The sequence below is a fragment of the Pseudorca crassidens genome, chromosome 8 (genome assembly GCF_039906515.1).
Source record: "Pseudorca crassidens isolate mPseCra1 chromosome 8, mPseCra1.hap1, whole genome shotgun sequence".
NCBI classification, from domain to species: domain Eukaryota; kingdom Metazoa; phylum Chordata; class Mammalia; order Artiodactyla; family Delphinidae; genus Pseudorca; species Pseudorca crassidens.
The window spans coordinates 101,334,208-101,351,608 of NC_090303.1; the positions used below are offsets into that span (position 1 = coordinate 101,334,208).

At 52.7% G+C, this 17,401-nt stretch overlaps 1 protein-coding gene across 3 annotated transcripts in view; it reads right to left on the reverse strand.

Moving 5' to 3' along the window:
* The window catches only part of WDR86 (WD repeat domain 86), a 25,113-nt gene extending 22,916 nt beyond the window's left edge, over positions 1-2,197 (reverse strand). Inside the window, exons 1-2 of one of the 3 annotated variants that reach the window (XM_067747484.1) lie at positions 1,871-2,197; positions 930-1,218 (exon numbers count right to left, since the gene is read on the reverse strand). In XM_067747484.1, the coding sequence (XP_067603585.1) occupies positions 930-1,092 (163 nt within the window). In that variant the 5' untranslated portion in view covers positions 1,093-1,218; positions 1,871-2,197. Of the gene's footprint in view, positions 1-929; positions 1,219-1,420; positions 1,583-1,675; positions 1,803-1,870 lie in introns of those variants that run through there. The other 2 variants (XM_067747485.1, XM_067747483.1) reach the window with 2 other exon arrangements.
* Between the last annotated feature and the right edge of the window lie 15,204 nt (positions 2,198-17,401).

The window sequence follows — 17,401 nt, forward strand, 5'->3', positions numbered from 1 at the left end:
GTCAGCATCCGCCAATACGGAAGCTAATTTACTCCCTGGGCCTAGATGAGCCAGGAGGCCTGGGGCAGGCCACCCAGGATTTGCTGATTATGGTGGAAAAACCAACAGTGAAAAATAACTGTGCACACAGTGCAGGCAGCCTGGTGCTTCCACAAGGGGCTGTAGGAGCCACTCAGACAACAGAGGGACCTCACACTCCTGTGCTGCAGGCATGTGACAGGGACCCGAGGTAAGAAAAACGTCCACCTCCCCTTGAGTAAGCCACAAATATAAATCGGTGTGGGTAGACTGGTAGGGCTCTTTCGTAAAACAATATTTACGCCTATGTGTACCTCCTGCTATTTCATGGACTTTCCAAACATGCCAAATTGCAGGTGAAATGAGGCAGTGAGAGAGCAGGGCAGGGGGGTCGATTGAGGGAGGGGGTTTTCGACTCTGCCCCACCATGGGCTGTGTAAACCGCTGGCGAACTACCTAACTCCGTGCCTCAGTTTCCCTGCCTGCACGAGTGGTGGGAAAACAGTACCACACCATGCGGAGTGCACTCCGCAGTGCCCAGGCCGATTAACAAGCCCCCGTTGTGACTACAAAGGCCCCGAGAGAGGAAATGTTCAGCCAGAGATCACAAGGCCAGTGAGAGACGAGGGAAGCTGAAAGGGGCAGAGCTGCGATTTCTTTTTGTTAAAACTGCCGTGATGGAAGGGATTTCACCCAGCGGTTGACAGGTGATCTGCGCCCTCGCAGCCTCGCCCCTCGGCTCATTGGCCCGTATCGCAGCCCCCTCTGCACTCCCACCCCACCCAGCGCGATGGGCGCGGGCTGGACTTGGGGGAAGGGGTCTGCGGACAAAAGCGCCCAGGTCTGAGGCAGGCGAGCGGCAGAGAGGAGGACAGAGAGAGAGGTCGCAGGACGCGGCCAAGCGGGTCTACCTTGCAGGAGGGCGCAGCACTGGCCGTCCGCGGTGCTCCAGAGTCGGGCCGTGCCGTCCTCGCTGCCCGTCAGCAGGCGCTGCCCGTCGGGGCTCAGGCTGAGCCAGTTGATGCCCCCGCGGTGGTCCGCGCAGACCCTCAGGGCAGACCCTCCGCCCCCCATCCCGCCGGTCGGGCGGCGGACTTAGGAGGAGGCTGCGCCCCGCTAGGGAGGGGCGCCCGGGTATCCTCGCCGCGGCTCCCTGTGGCTGCGTCCCGCGGCCATCGCGGGGCCCCCGGCCCCCGGCTCCTGCGGAAGCACGCGGCGCCGGTGAAGCGCCGGACGCTCGCTCCCGAGCGCCCACCCGGCCTCCCGGCCCGCGGAGGCGGCGGGGGCTGCGCTGCGCTGGGCGGCCCACTCGGGACTCCCGGTCCCCGGGTGCAGCAGTCGCAGCCCCACCGGCGCGGAACGCCTCCCTTGCCCGCGCCCCCAGGGAAGACCCGCACCCCACCTGAGCAGAGGCGTCCCGGGGCGCGCGGGAAAGCCCGGACCTCTTCTCGGGGCGCCGGGGACGGGGAGAACACGGGAAGCGGAGCGCCCCGCGTACGCTCCCCGGCCCGCTCCGCGCGCTCCGGGCGGCCGAGGCGAACAATACAGTTCAGCCTGGCTCCTCCTCAGAGACCACCCCTCAACCTGTCCCTCCCACTTTCCTGGCCTGCGCCCCCGCCCCCGCCCTCGCCCCCGCCCCCGCCCTCTCGGGACAGACCTCAGCCCGCGGTCCCCGCGCCCGCCCCTGGGACGCTGCGGACCGCTCGGCGTGCGACGGTTCCGGCTGCCCGGCCTGCGCCTCTGGGCTCCCGCCCCCTGCCACCCCCGCCAGGACCAAAGGCCGGACGAGGAGGAGGAGAAGGAGGTGGACTGCAGGGTCTGGGTTGGGGAGACGCTCACGCCGGGAACTCACCCGGGCTCGCGGCTGCGCGCCACCACCAGGCAAGTCAGCTCCTTCCAGGCTCCCAGTCCTAAGGACCCTTGCCAGAGGGGCTCTCGGGGGACTTGGGGTCGGCCCTGCTTGTTGGAGAGCGCCCTTAGTCCGCCCTCGCTGGGGAATCACGTGCACACCCCGAATCCTAAATAAATCCCGCAAGAGGAGGGGGAGCTCCCCCTCCCCACCCCCCCGCGCTCCCAGGCTCGGCGCGCATCTCTGACTGTCCACCGAGATCTCTGCAGGAATCCGACGCCCCGGGCAGCGAGACCTCCTGGAGCGCGGGTCTGCGTGTTCCCATCAGGCAGTTCCGGTGCCGGCTCGGCGGCCAGGGGTGGGGGTGGGGGCGGGGGCGGGGGGAGCGGGGTGACCCCCCTACTCGGCTCCTCCAGGTCCTAAAGGTAGCAGGATTTCCCCGAACCCTCCAGGGCTCTTTAGAGAAGCTAGCCAGGCGATCTCAGATCGGATTTGTATCTGTGTGTTTTGGGGGGCGGGGAGCAGGGTGGCTTTGGAAAGCTAGCCCTCATCACGACGACCGGACCTTCTAATGGTTGACCATGTCCAGACTCCGAAAGAAAAGCCCATAATGGGGTCCCATGGGGCATTGGGCCATTTATTCTCCAAGTGGTCAAAACTAAAGAAACACATTCTTTGTTTCCCCAAATTTGTGAATCACCTTGCAGCTCTGCTTAAGGAGTGGGAACTTAACTTCGTAGGCGATGGGGGCCACTGAAGGGTTTGGGGGGGCGGGGGAGGTTAGACGTTTGGAGACGTTTGGAAAAAGACTGGTGGAGGTGGGTTGAAAGGAGGCAGGAGGGGGCTGCTGGGATCCAGCAGGAGAGAGGAAGGCAGAAAGGGCAGGGATATTCCAGAGGTGGACTCTTCAGAAGCTAGATGCCTGCTGGGAGGAGGGAGGGACTCTGGGAGTCCCCACTGTGCCGAGAGACTGGGTAGATGGTGGCTGATGACACCCGTTCAGAGGATGCTTCTCCAGGCTGATCATGAGTTCATTTCAGGACCTGTGTACTTAAAGGGGCCATTGCAACGTCCAGATGTGAAGACTGATGGGCATCTGGCCGTACAGGTATGGCTTACAGCTGAGGCCAGGCAGAGAGGGTGGGAGTCATGAACATGCCTGGGAGCTGCAGCCCTTGGTGAAGGTGAAGTGAAGAGTGAGAAGACATAGGAAGAGTTTACACAGAGAGGAGCTGATACCCAGACCAGGGTTCTTGGCCTTCCCCAGGCAATAGAAATTGACTAGAGGCCAGACAAGAAATTCAGGCAAGGCTTTATTGGGGCCCCTGCTGCAGCAGGGGGGAGGGAGAACACACAACAGGGTCCCTTGCTCTCTGGCTCCCTGTGTGTGGGGGTGAGCTTGTTCCTTATATGGGGTGAGGGTAGGGGTCTGGGGGTCAGGCTGGAGGGGTGGCATAGGTGTTTTACCCACCCTTCTGGTGGCGTTGTGTGCAGGGGGCATGCAGAGTACCCTGCTTTTGCTCCTGACTCCCATCTTCTGCTCCGGGCTCTTCAAAAGTGGCAGTCTGTGGGGTTTTTTGGTCTTTTCTAGCTGTTTGCCCCAACTGCTCATGCATGCAGTTTTTTTTGCTTTTTTTGTTTTTTTGCGGTACGCGGGCCTCTCACTGTTGTGGCCTCTCCCGTTGCGGAGCACTGGCTCCGGGCGCACAGGCTCAGCGACCATGGCTCACGGGCCCAGCCGCTCGGCGGCATGTGGGATCTTCCCGGACCGGGGCACAAACCCGTGTCCCCTGCATCGGCAGGCGGACTCTCAACCACTGCGCCACCAGGGAAGCCCTCGCTGGGTCTTAGTTGCGGCAGGCGTGCTCCTTAGTTGTGGCATGCAAACTCGTAGTTGCGGCCTGCATGTGGGATCCAGTTCCCTGACCAGGGATCGAACCTGGGCCCCGCGTTGGGAGCGCAGAGTCTTAACCACTGGGCCACCAGGGAAGTCCCAGGTACTGGGTTTTGATTTGGGGTGATGAAAAAAGTATGACTAGATAGTGGTGATAGTTGCACAACACTGTGAATGTACATAATGTCACTGAAGTGTACAATTTAAAGTGGTTACAATGATAAATTTTGTTATGTGTATTTTACCACACACAAACACAAAACATATTGTATTATTGGAAGAAAAAAGAGGGCTTTGTGAAACCTCAGTATTATTACTATTATAATTAATGCTTGGAAGACGATTATCAGAGAATTAAAATTATTTGGGGAATAATACATGGCCATATACCCTTAGCACCCTGTATATACACGTCCCACACTATGAGTGTTGCCAGGGTCCAGAGAAGGATGGGACCAGCATTAGATATTAGAGAGTCCCCTAGTCTCTGAGCAAGGGTCCTGAACCAGAATGCGCTGGACCGCTGGGCTCAGGTCTCCCCACTCCCCACCCCCCTCATTCCCAGGATGACATGCTCTCAATCTGGTCCAAGGAGTCACTGTCCATTCTAAAAAGAGTCAAGTTTTAAAAACAAGAAGGCTTCAAAAACCAAATCTCCCTCTCATGACAAGAAAATCTCTTTTACTGGCCACTGTTTCACTGCTGGCCCCCAAAGTCAGGAGTCAGGCTGTCTGGACAAGAGAGTTGCCACTCAGGGACTGGCCCAGAGGAAGGTTCACAGACTCAACACGCACATGGCTCTCCAAGCTCACCCCACATCCGGCACTGGAATGTCTGGGCCTTTCCTGGGTGTCTGACCAGGGCAGTGTTAGTAAAGACATGGCTATTCTGTAGTATTAAAGCCGGCTGGTAAACATCCCATCCCTCCAAATTTCATTTTATCTCCCCCACAGACTCTTCCTGGCAGCTTTGGAGAAATATCAGAGGCTAACTAGACAAAGAAAGGCAGTTTTTCAACAGCTTTCAGAATTCACCAGCTTTGACTTCAAGTCTGGCTAATGTGAAGTAATAGGGATTGGATTTACCCTCCTGCTTCCTACCTGAAACAACCAAAAACCAGACACATAAAATATGTGAAATGGTTTTTAAGACACTGGGCATCTGGCAACAAAGGACAGCAGTTCCTGAGAGACAGGGACAAATGAGGTGAGTCCTATGAGAGGCCAACTTACTGCCCTGAGAAAATTTCCAGACCTCAGAGCAGGAAGGGGGAGCCTGGATGGAGCCCAGTGGACTCCCTGAGTTTCAGAAACAGCTGAACAACCAGGACAAACAAAGTGCCTAGAGTTGGTTGGATAAAGTACCAGAGAGCGGAGACCCCTGGAGACCTATGGAAGGTCCCTCTCCAGTATGCAGCTGGAGACAGATTAACCCGTGCACAGGAGGAAACTACCCAAGGTGGGAAAAGGATTACTGCCCAACCCCACACATGTCGAGAGTAGTGCACCAAGGACATGAAAACAGTTATTGTAACTGTATTCCATGTGTTCAAATGGTGATGTAGAATCAGGGAGTCCCAACAGAACTTCTAGAGATGAAAGCAATGTCTGATATTAAACAACAGCAACACTGGATGGAATTAACAGCAGATGAGGCATTTCAGAATAAAATATTAGTAAACTTGAAGACATAGCAGTAGAAACTATCCAAAACGAAAAGCAGAGAAAAAAAGAATTTTAAAAACGGAAAAAGTATCAGTAAGCTGTGGGACAACTTCACGCAGCCTAATATGTGAGTAATTGGAGTCCTTGAAGAAGTGGGGAGAAAGGAGGGAACAGAAAAAAATATTTGAAGAAATAAGGGCTGAAAGTTTCCAAATTTGATGAAAGTTATAAATTCACAGATCCAAGGAACTCACCAAACCCCAAACATAAGAAACACAAAAGACACAGCTTCATCAAGAAGAATATATAATCTGATAGCCCTGTATCTATTTTTAAAACTGAATTTGTGGTTAAAACCTTTCCACAAACAAAACTTAAGACCCAGATGGCTTCACTGGGGAATTGTACCAAATATTTAAGGAAGAAATAAGACCAATTCTCTACAAATGCTTCTAGAAAATTGAAGAGAAGGGAATGCTTCTCAGTTCATTCTGTGAGGCAAGTATTACTCTGATATCAAAATCAAAGACATTATAAGAAATAAAATTATATGCCACTATCCATCATGAGCATAGATGCAAAAGTTCTAAACAAAAATTTAGCAATCAAATTCAACAATTATATAAAAAACATAAAACATCAAGACCAAGTGAGATTTACCCCAGGAATTCAAAGTTGGTTTAACATTAAAAAATCAATCAATGTGGGCTTCCCTGGTGGCTCAGTGGTTAAGAATCCACCTGCCAATGCAGGGGACACAGGTTCAATCCCTGGCCTGGGAAGATCCCACATGCCATGGAGCAACTAAGCCCATGTGCCACAACTACTGACCCTGTGCTCTAGAGCCTGCAAGCCACAGCTACTGAGCCCGCATGCCACAACTACTGAAGCCCATGAACCTAGACCCCATGCTCCACAGCAAGAGAAGCCACTGCAATGAGAAGCCTGCATGCTGCAACGAAGAGTAGCCCCTGCTTGCCGAAACTAGAGAAAGCCTGTGCACAGCAACAAAGACCCAATGTGGCCAAAAATAAATAAATAAAATAAATAAATTTAGTTAAAAAAATCAGTCAATGTATGGCATAAGGATAGACATATAGATCAGTGGAATAGAATTGAGAGACCAGAAATAAATTTACACAAGTATGGTCAGTTCATTTTCAACAGGGTGCCAAGGCAATTCAATGAGAGAAAGCAATCTTTTTTAAAAATGGTGCTGGGACAACTGGATAGCCACATGCAAAAGAATGAATTTGGACCCCCTACCTCACACCATATACAAAAATTAACTCAAAATGGGCCAAAGACCTAAAATGTAAGAGCTAAAATTATAACACTCTTAGAAGAAAACATTAGTGTAAATTTTCATACCTTAGATTAGGGAATAATTTCTTAGATATGATGCATAAAGCAAACAATTTTTTTAATTGGATCAAAATTTAAAACTTTTGTGCTTCAGGGCTTCCCTGGTGGCACAGTGGTTGAGAGTCTGCCTGCCGATGCAGGGGACACGGGTTTGTGCCCCGGTCCGGGAAGATCCCACATGGCGTGGAGTGGCTGGGCCTGTGAGCCATGGCTGCTGAGCCTGTGTGTCTGGAGCCTGTGCTCTGAGACGGGAGAGGCCACAACAGTGAGAGGCCCACGTACTGCAAAAAAAAAAAAAAAAAAAAAAAAGAATCTGCCTGCCAATGCAGGGGACATGGGTTCGAGCCCTGGTCCGGGAAGATCCCACACACCGCAGAGCTACTAAGCCCGTGCGCCACAACTACTGAGCCTGCGCTTTAGAGCCCACGAGCCACAACTACGGAGCCTGCGTGCCATAACTACTGAATCCTGCACGCCTAGAGCCCGTGCTCTGCAGCAAGAGAAGCCACCGCAATGAGAAGCCTGCGCACCTCAACGAAGAGTAGCCCCCGCTTGCCGCAACTAGAGAAAGCCCGCATGCAGCAAGGAAAACCAAACGCAGCCAAAAAAAAACACGATTGTGCTTCAAAGTACGCTATCAAGAAAGTGAAAAATCAGTCTACAGAATGGGAGAAAATATTTGCAAATCATATCTCTGACAAGGCTTTGGTATTCAGAATGTATTTTGTAAAAATCTTACAACTCAACAATAAAAACACAAATAACCCAATTTAAAAATGAGGAGAGGATTTGAATAACATTTCTCCAAAGAAGAATACAAAATAACCAATGAACGCATGAAAAGATGCTCAACATAAACTAGTCATTAGAGAAATTCAAATTAAAACCACAATGAGATACCACTGCACCTATTAGAATGATTAAAATGAACAAGTCTGATCATTTCAAGAATTCTTGTTGGCAAGAGTACGAAACGACTGGAACTTTCATATACAGGCTCACCTCGTTCTATTGCACTTCCCAGATATTGCCTTTTACAAACTGAAGGTCTGTGGCAACCCTGTGTCAAGCAAGTCTGTCGGCACCATTTTTCCAACAGCATCTGTTCACTTTGTGCCTCTGTGTCACATTTTGGTAATTCTTGAAATATTTCAAACTTTTTCATTGTTATTATATTTATCACACTGATCTGTGATCAGTGACCTTTGATGTTACTATGACTTGCTGAAGGCTCAGATGATGGTTAGCATTTTTTAGCAACAAAATATTTTAAAATTAAGGTATGTACTTTTTTAGACATAATGCTATCGCACACAGTACACGACAATATAGTGTGAACATAACTTTTATATGCACCAGCAAACCCCAGAATTTGTGTGACTCACTTTATTGTTAGATTTACTTTATTGCAGTGATCTGGTTCAGAGCCCACATCTCCGAGGCGTGCCTGCACATCTGATGAGAATATAAAACAGTACAACCACTTCGGAAAACAGTTGGGCAATTTCCTAGAGAGTTAAACATACACCTACCATATGACTCATCCATTCCTCTTTAGCCAAGAGCGCGAAAGCATCTGTCCATGTGAAGACTTGCACTTGAATTTTCATAGCAGCTTTATTTCCAATAGTCAAAACTGGAAACACCCCCAGATGTCAAGGCAAGAGTTTAGCTGAGCTAATGCTGCCTCAGCCTTCATTTTTTTGGCCGGGGGGCCTCCAGGGACCTTCCTGCTGTTCCAGGGGGCCCGTCTCTCCTTCCCTCAGGGTCCTGGTCTGATCCCTTCTACCCTTTCCGGCCCCAGCCCACGGTCCCTCCCATTACTCAACAATTAAATATAGCACAATTATTCTTGAAGTGGAATTACTAGGCTTCCATTTGCTGTTAAGGGGGCCAAAGGAGCTCTTCCCCCTACATTCCAGATTTCAGCCTCAGAAGGAGAGATATTTGAGACAGAGAGACTTTCCCAAGCATCCTGATTTTTCCCTGCGCAGGTGGCAGCCATCTTTGGTTTATGGTTTCAGACCGACTTTGCCAACTCCTTGCAAGTAATTACCTGAAACTAACCCATCATTCATACTCTTCACCAGCATCTTGCTTGCACCAGCTTACGAAGAGGTAAAACCAGGTCTCTGTATTCGCCGGCCAATGGGAAAGTGACGATTTACAAGGGTGGTAGAAACTTTCTGACATATTCCCCACCCCACCCCCAAACAGCACTAAACAAACAAAAATTCTGTGCTTTTGTAATCTTTATTTTATTCCACTATAATTGAGTGACAGTCCTAAGGCAGGCACAATTACACGTTGGGTAATAACTTTTGGCTTCCCTAACGACTTCTCAGGATAATTATCATCTTCCTGATTTTACTGATGAGGAAACTGAAGCCTCGAGAGGTTAAGCAAAGTCGCTCAGCTGGTGAGTGGAGATTGCATATCTGTTATCGCCAAGTCTAAGGGCGTGTCCACCAAATGACAGAGTCAGTGGCTTGGAAGGAGCAGGCCCACCCTCTGTGCTAACACATAGAAGGCTGGTGGTCCTGCCTTTCACTCCAGTCCCGCTGAATTTTCCTAGAGAGATCTTGGGCACAGATCTGGCAAGAGTGCCTTTCCCCGAATATTCAGATGTGGGTGATATCCTAAGAGCATTTCTCTGAGGATGAGATGAGCAAGGCGACAGTCAGTTTCCGGGCGGACACACTTGCCGTCAGAGACCTCAGAGCTTCTGCATGTGGGCCCCCGTGCTCTGCATCTGACACACTGTGGCAGCCTGGTCAGAGTGTGTGTGTGTGTCTGCATGTGTGTTTGTGTGTGCGTGTGTGTGTGTCTGCATGTGCGTTTGTGTGTGCGTGTGTGTGTCTGCATGTGCGTTTGTGTGTGCGTGTGTGTCTGCATGTGCGTGTGTGTGTGGCTCGGAGGGAACGCCAGGGAGCTTGCTGTAGCAACATCTGTTCTCACTCATTCCGGAAGATTCTAGCTTCCCTCAAAACCATGCATTCGCTTGCTCTCTGTGTGGATTCTGAAGCCAAGTGTAATTCGTACCGGGGTTGCTAATCCTACAAAGGGTATTTACATGAGTTTCGGGTTCTTTCGAGTGGAGACCAGGGCCAGCTCACCCCTAACTCCACACCTGCCTGTATTTTGCTGGGAGCAGAAAGGGTGGTCGACCAGGGGTGTCAGTCAGCATTCTTTGGCTGAAACGAAAGAAACTGGGTTTGGGGAGTTTAAGCAAGAAAGGGGGATTTGTTGGAAGGATAGTGAGTGAAGGAGAGATGAACACCCAGATTAAAGAAGGTCAAGAACTCGGGAAAAGCCAACGTCTCGGCAGCCAGAACTTGAGGAATGCATCTCTGGGATGTGGCTGTGAGTTTACTTGGCCCCAGCCCTCCTCTCTCCTGGGGTGATTTGGTACCAGATTTCATTTCCAAGGAGAGAGAATTAATTGCCCTACCTCGAGTTTCATCTGTTTGGGGGCAGGACCCTGTGACTGCTGCCTCAGCAGAATCACGGCAGCTGTAGTAGGTCCAAGTTGCTCCCTGCCGGCGACCCTCTGGCAGGACCCTGTGACTGCTGCCCACTGCTCATACACAAACACCCTTCTCTCCATGGTCGCTGATGAAAAAGGCCCCTGCCTCCCAGGGACCGCCCTGTGGGAACCTCAATGCATCGCCCCACTCCCAACGGATGACAGTCCAAAGAGCCCCCGCCCACCCGGCTTCCCATGCCCCTAAGTGCTGTGATAGGGTGGCTGGTCTCTGAGTCCAAGAGCATGAGGCATGTTCACTCGCATCGAGATAGTCTTTTTTTTTTTTTTTTAACTTTTTATTTTATATTGGAGTAGAGCCGATTACCAATGTTGTGATAGTTTCAGGTGCACAGCAAAGGGACTCGGCCATCCATACACATGTATCCATTCTCCCCTCCCATCCAGGCTGCCACATAACATTGAGCAGAGTTCCCTGTGCTACACAGTAGGTCCTTGTTGGTTATCCATTTTAAATATAGCCGTGTGTACGTGTCAATCCCAAACTCCCTAACTATCCCTTCCCTCCACCTTTCCCCCCGGAAACCATAAGGTCGTTCTCTCAGTCTGTCACTCTGTTTTGAGATACTGTCTTATCTTCTATAACCTATGGACTAAATGATAAATCAGATACCAAAACCCTACACTACTTAACAAAGAGAAGAATATTTTTAAGATGTGCGTGTCTGGGTCTGAAATCTAGGAAAACCTCTGCTGTGGTTGATGGCAGGAGTTAGGTACGGGCTCTGGAGTCAGCCGGCTGGAGCTCTTTGCTGCTTTTGCCACTTCTGGTGCAGCTCTGGACAAGTTACTGCTACCCTGTTAAGTCTACTTCTTTAGTTGTAAAAGAGACAAGAGCCACACACCCACCTCGTTATAAGTAAAAAAATAGTTTAGCACAGTGTTTTGGGCATAGTAGTTGCTCAATAAATGTTCGCTGTGTTGTCGTTACTAGTATTTACTGATAACCAAGTATGGCCAGGCCCTGCTTCAACAGCCCGATTAGATTCGCTTAGAATTTGCTGAATGTTCCTATGTAAACAAGTGATGTTAAAATCTTCTCCCCCACAGAAAGTTTACTTTGGCATGATGCCACTGGCCTACCCCTATGGGATGTGATTAGCAAAAAAATCCTAAGAAACTTGTTCTTTTCTTTGCGGGAGGGATCTGCTGAGGACGCAGCTTGTGATGATCAGCATGGGTCCTGAGGACCCAGGGAAGAAATTCATTTCTGGCCGGAGTCCCAGGAATCTCTGTGCTTCTCTGGGGAAATGGGTTTATCTCTTGGACTCGGCCTCATGGAATCGATCTTGTTTCCCTGCTTGCTTTGGCCCAGTCCGGGGTCCCTCTCCAGCAAAGAATCTGGAGTTTGCTTGCTACATAGAGCATTGTGGAAGCTAACCTTACCATGGCCTCACCTTTTTTCTTCTTTTTCAAAAGTCCAATGATTCCGTCATATACCTTTTCCATCTGATTTGTTGAGGAAGGTGGACACTCTCCTGGCCCCGGCAGCCAGCCCCCACGTGGTGTCGTGGCGCTTGAGCCCCACGCCTCTCTGTGTGAAGGGCCCTGCCGTCTCAGAGGCTCCTCTCTGGCAGGCCCCAGGAAAGGATTTCCACCAGCCGCCCTGTTTGGGGGCACCCCATTCCTGTTGGCTTCTCTGTCCACGTGATCCAGGAGCCCCGGGGCCCAGGGTGGCCTGGGCCCAGCTGTGAAGTGGACATGCTGCCCTGCTCCCCAGGCCAGGCACTCAGGGGCAGCCTCCCCAGTCCTCGATGGGAAAGGGACCCAGGAGACAACCTTTTCAGTCCCAGTGCTGGGGTCTCTGCCCTGTTTGTTGTGGACTCTGGGGTCAGTGGAGAGATGGGGTGGCTTTGTCTTCCTGTCCACTCCCCAGACTTTGGTCCCCAAGTCAGGCAGCCTGCAGCATCACAAGTGCCCTCCCCCTCCTGCTGAAGTGGGACCCTGCCACACGACTGATAGCTCACCTGGCCCCCGCCCCCCAGCCAGGGTGCATAGTCCTGGGGGCTGCATGGCCAGGAGCGGGGTTCTCACCTCTGACCGCTCAACCTGCCCCCACCACATACCCTGACCGAGGGGCTGGTCTCAGCGTCCAGCGAGGCTGGCTCCAAACCCCCAGGCCCGTCCAGGGCAGCCGCCGCCCAGCCCCCTCCCGGCAGAGCCATGCCAGGGCACAGTGTCCGCTGGACTCTTAGGGATGTTTTCAATCACTGATTCCAAAGAGGGGCTTAGCCTCCGGCAGCAGGGAAGCCAAGGGCCTATTTACAAAAGAGCTCATTTTACAGGCCCAGGCCTCACAGGCCCCAGTGCAAGGCACTCCCTCGGTGTCATCGGGCTCGCCCCGACATTCGTGTGGCTGGGCAGGGACTGGGGGTCAGGAGGTCAGGGCTCAGCCCAGGTCCTCATCCCGGCTCTCTGAGCCACCCTGTGGGAGGAACGACCCCTTGTGCACTTTCCATTCCCTCGGCAGCCATCGCACAGCACTGGATGGGGGGTAAGGGGTGCGAGTGAGAGATTCCCCAGGTACGGGCAGTTGTGGGCAGGTGGAACCCACGCTGTCCTCCAGAATCTGGGGAGGCTCTTCGACAGCCCTCAGCCCCCCAGCAACGAGAAGCCAGACTTTGTCTTTATTGTGGTGACATATACAGGACAGACGATTTACCATCCGAACCATTTTCCGGCGCACAGTTCATTAACCACCTTCCGTCGTTGGGCAACCATCACCACCATCATCTCCAGAACTTTCTCATCTTCCCAAACGGAAACTCTGGAGCTACATTTTTCTTTCTTTCTTTTTCTTTTTTTTTTTTTTTTTGCGTTACTTGGGCCTCTCACTGTTGTGGCCTCTCCCGTTGCGGAGCACAGGCTCCGGACGCGCAGGCTCAGCGGCCATGGCTCACGTGCCCAGCTGCTCCGCGGCATGTGGGATCTTCCCGGACCGGGGCACGAACCCGTGTCCCCTGCATCGGCAGGCGGACCCTCAACCACTGCGCCACCAGGGAAGCCCTGGAGCTACATTTTTAAGGTCTCTCATTCAACAGGTTTTTATTGAAAATCCCTGTGGTTTCTTTCTTTTCCTTAAAATAAATAAATATATTTATTTATTTAATTTTGGCTGCATCGGGTCTTCGTTGCTGCACGCAGGCTTTCTCTAGTTGCGGCGAGCGGGGGCTACTCTTCATTGAGGCGTGCGGGCTTCACATTGTGTTCTCATTGTGGTGGCTTCTCTTGTTGCAGAGCACGGGCTCTAGGCGTGCGGGCTCAGTAGTTGTGGCTCGCAGGCTCTAGAGCACAGGCTCAGTAGTTGCGGCACACAGGCTTAGTTGCTCTGCGGCATGTGGGATCTTCCCGGACCAGGGCTCGAACCCGTGTCCCCTGCATTGCCAGGCGGACTCTCAACCACTGCACCACCAGCGAAGGCCATCCCTGTGGTTTCTTGAGGGAACACAGATCTGTAGGGCTCTGGAGGTGGAGACAGGAGGCCGTGTCAGGAAACATAGGGGGTCCTCAGGGGCGCAGGGGACCCCGGGCTCACGGGGGTGGGGGTGGGGCAGCGGCAGCGAGGTTGTGGGAACATCTGTGGGGTTTTCAAAGGAAATGTTTTTCCTGTGATTGGACGGGCCTGATAAACAGCGCATGCGCGTTCCTGGTCGGCAGGGGGCGCGGGCCGGGTGGAGGGGGCGTGGAGCGGTCGGTGGGTGGGAGGACTGATGGCTGAGGACACGAGGATGGCTCTGGGAGCGCCCCGGCTCTCCAAACCGCAGAGTTGAGACAGAAGTATGTGAAGCATGTGTGAGTCTCTTTCGAAGGCGCTGGCCCTCGGTCCACCGACCCCCTGGACAGACATCAGACAAATTACAAGTCTGCCCACAAGCACTTTGCTGGGAATCTTGTTTTTCTTCTTGAGACAAAAAGCAGATTTGCTGACAGATTACGGAGCAGAGGGCTGGGGTGAGGGGGAGGTCACCTGGGAGCACAAGCCTATTGGTGAAGCACTAAATCACCAGTTAATGAGGTGCTGGGGAACTGAGTTTAGAGAAACCTCTGGAACGAGGGAAGGGCTGCGTGCGAGGCTGGCTCCTCCCCTGGCTACCGGGGACTGGACCAAGCTCCTCAGCCAGGGGGATTCTTCCTTAATTCCCTAGGAGGGGCTTATCTTCACTGTACAGCTTGGGAAACTGAGGCACGGGGCAGTGACTTGTCCAAGGACACATCCTAGTGAGTAACAGAGAGAGGATCAGGGCGGAGACCCAGAGCTGGCCCTTAACGCTGCTCCCCCCACGTTCTGGGTGACGTCTAGTGCATCACTTACTACTGAGAGCCAGTATTCATACGGCACCTTCTCAGGGTTACTTGTTCGGCCTTTACAGCTGTATACAGTTGGAACAACAGACGTGATCACACTCATTTCACAGAGCAGGAGACTGAGGCCTGGAGAGACCATTTGGTTCATGTTATAGGCTGAAACGTGTCCCTCCCAAATTCGTATGTTGAAGTCCTAACCCTCAGAACCTCAGAATGTGACTGTATTAGGAGATACAGGGTCTTTCAAGAGGTGATTAAGTTAAAATGAGGTCGTTAGGTTGGACTCTAATCCAATATGACTGGTATCCTTACAAGAGAGATTAGGACACAGACACGCACAGGGGAAAGGCCGTGTGAGGACACAGGGAGAAGACGGCCCCCTGCAAGCCAGGGAGAGAGGCCTCAGGAGAAACCACACTTGCCAGCACCTTCATCTTGGACTTCTGGCCTCCAGAACCGTGAGAGAAAACATTTCCATCATCTAAGCCCCGTGCTGACTGATACACTTTGCACCCAGTTCACACCAGGCCCCGCTTCTCCCCGTGATGCCTGCTGACCAGGGTAAGGACGTCTGGATTCCCTTCCTCATGGGCCATGGGGAGTTTGAATGAGGTGATGCAGGGGACTATGCTTTTGAGTATGTGATTGCTACTGGGTGGACTACTGTTATTTTAACTATTGTATCGATAAAATACACCTGTATATGCAAATGTGTGTGCAGCAGAGTGGCTGGGAGCAAAGGTATCAGCGAGACCTGGTTTGAATCCTGACTGTTGTGTGACCTTGGGCAAGTTGCTTAACCTGTCTGCGTCTAGCTGTCCTTCATAGTGGTGATAACAAGCATATCACCATCTTGGTGCTATTGCACAGTAAGTAAAATTACACAGGCTCCCCTAGTGCAGAGCCTGGCATCAAGTCAGAGCATAAAGGAAAAGCTCCATCATCAACATCAACAAGGGGGAAAGGGGTGTGAGATTCTGGAAGCCTGGGGCCAGCCAGACCCGCTGGCCCCTCCCCTCCCCACTAACCCCTCCCCTCCCAGGCCTGATGTGGAGCTCTGAGGGTCAGACAGTTGCAGGGAAGAGCAGCTGAGCAGGGACAAGGGCATGGCTGTGGGCAGGGCCTCCCACACGTGGGGACGAGTGTAGCTGAGGTCACACGGAAAGCGCCACATCCCCGAATGAACGGGCAGAGAAAGGGAAAACAGGAGCATGGTTTTCAACAAACCCTCTTCTTGACTCACACGAGGCGAGGTACTCCGGGCTCAGAGATCTGACTGGTTTGCCGTTAGTTTTGTGGTGGTTTCTTTCTTTTTTTTTCTGCTTGGTGCGTGGTGGTGGTTATGCTTCTATCATTTACACGATAAGCCAGTCCAAGTTAGATGCAAGTTTCAGAAGGATTCAAGTGATAAATGTGGAGAAAAGGAAAGCATGTAATAACTTGAATACAATTGGAAAGGGTTCCTAATAATAAAAAGAAAGAAAAGTCAAGAAAAATCAATAAATCATTTTCCTTAGCACTGAAAATGTGTATGTGTAAAGCATACACTAACAGATAAAGATAAATTGGGATAAGTATTGCAATATATGACAGATAAAGGCCTATTTTTACTCCAAACTACGGCTTTCCATCAGCTCTGTGGTGGTTTTCAGTTGTCGGTTGGGACGGTGAGCGCCGCTGCTCAGGATTCTGGCGGGCAGCCGTAGGCGGGGAGCGCGGAGTTACCTGGGCCACTCCCAGGATCCAGCAGGCCCTCTCTCACTGGGGACAGGAGGCTGGACACTGAAGTATGGGTGGGGACGCATCGGGGGCCTCTTATTCCCGGAAATCCCACTACCTCCCAGGCCAGGCTCCTTCCTCCCTCTCTCCTGGGGCTGTGACCCCATCAAACCCACCCCAGCAAGGTGGGCCCAGTGTCCTGCAGAGGGCCCGGGCCACAAAGAAGCGCCGTGGATTCACCCTCGGGATGGAGAGAGCCTGGGCCCTGGGTGGTGCAGCCCTGCGAGCTGCGGGTGAGCAGATGCTCTCTGCTCCCTTCAGCCCTGAAAGCTTCACCCCTTCAGCTTCCTCCTACCCCTCCATCCCCCCAGAGCCCACCTGTTCAGGAAGCAACTCCCCCTCGTCTTCCCCCAGTTTCTCTCTCCTTACAGGATACAAGGAGTGATGTGTCCCTGGGATCCAGCCACTCCTTTCAGAAGATCCTCCCCTATAAACTACAAGATCCCCCAGAGATGCAGACTCAGGACCCCTGGGTCAGGCCTGGCTGTGGAGTGGACCAGACCACACGGCCTGGCAGCCCCTGTCCCTGATCAGGGAGACTAGAGCCCAGAGGGAGCCCCCACCTCGCAGCAGACCCCCTCGGTCCCCTGCCCCGCTCCATCCCCATCACATCCTTGCCCCGCCCCCATCACGCCTCCCCCGCTGCCCCTTTCTCCCCTAACTGGCCTGTGGGTGGGGTTCCTGGAAGGGGAAGCGCCCTGGCCCCATCCTGGTTCCACTGGGAGCTGCTCTGGGACCCGAGGTGGTGACTCCCCATGTAGGACGCTGGCTTTTCACGTGTGAAGTGACAGGATTGAACTCCATGACCTATAGGTCCCTTCCAGCCCTAATGCTCCCCCAGCGGGTGCCTCGCAACGTCCCCCTCCACCCTTCCTGGTCGATCCCTCCCACGCTGGGGGGTCCTGCCAGCCCCTTGCCCAGGGCCTGGGGGCCCCCCGCCCGGCTGTCCCTTGGTCACGAAGGGCAGAGGAGTCACTCAGCGC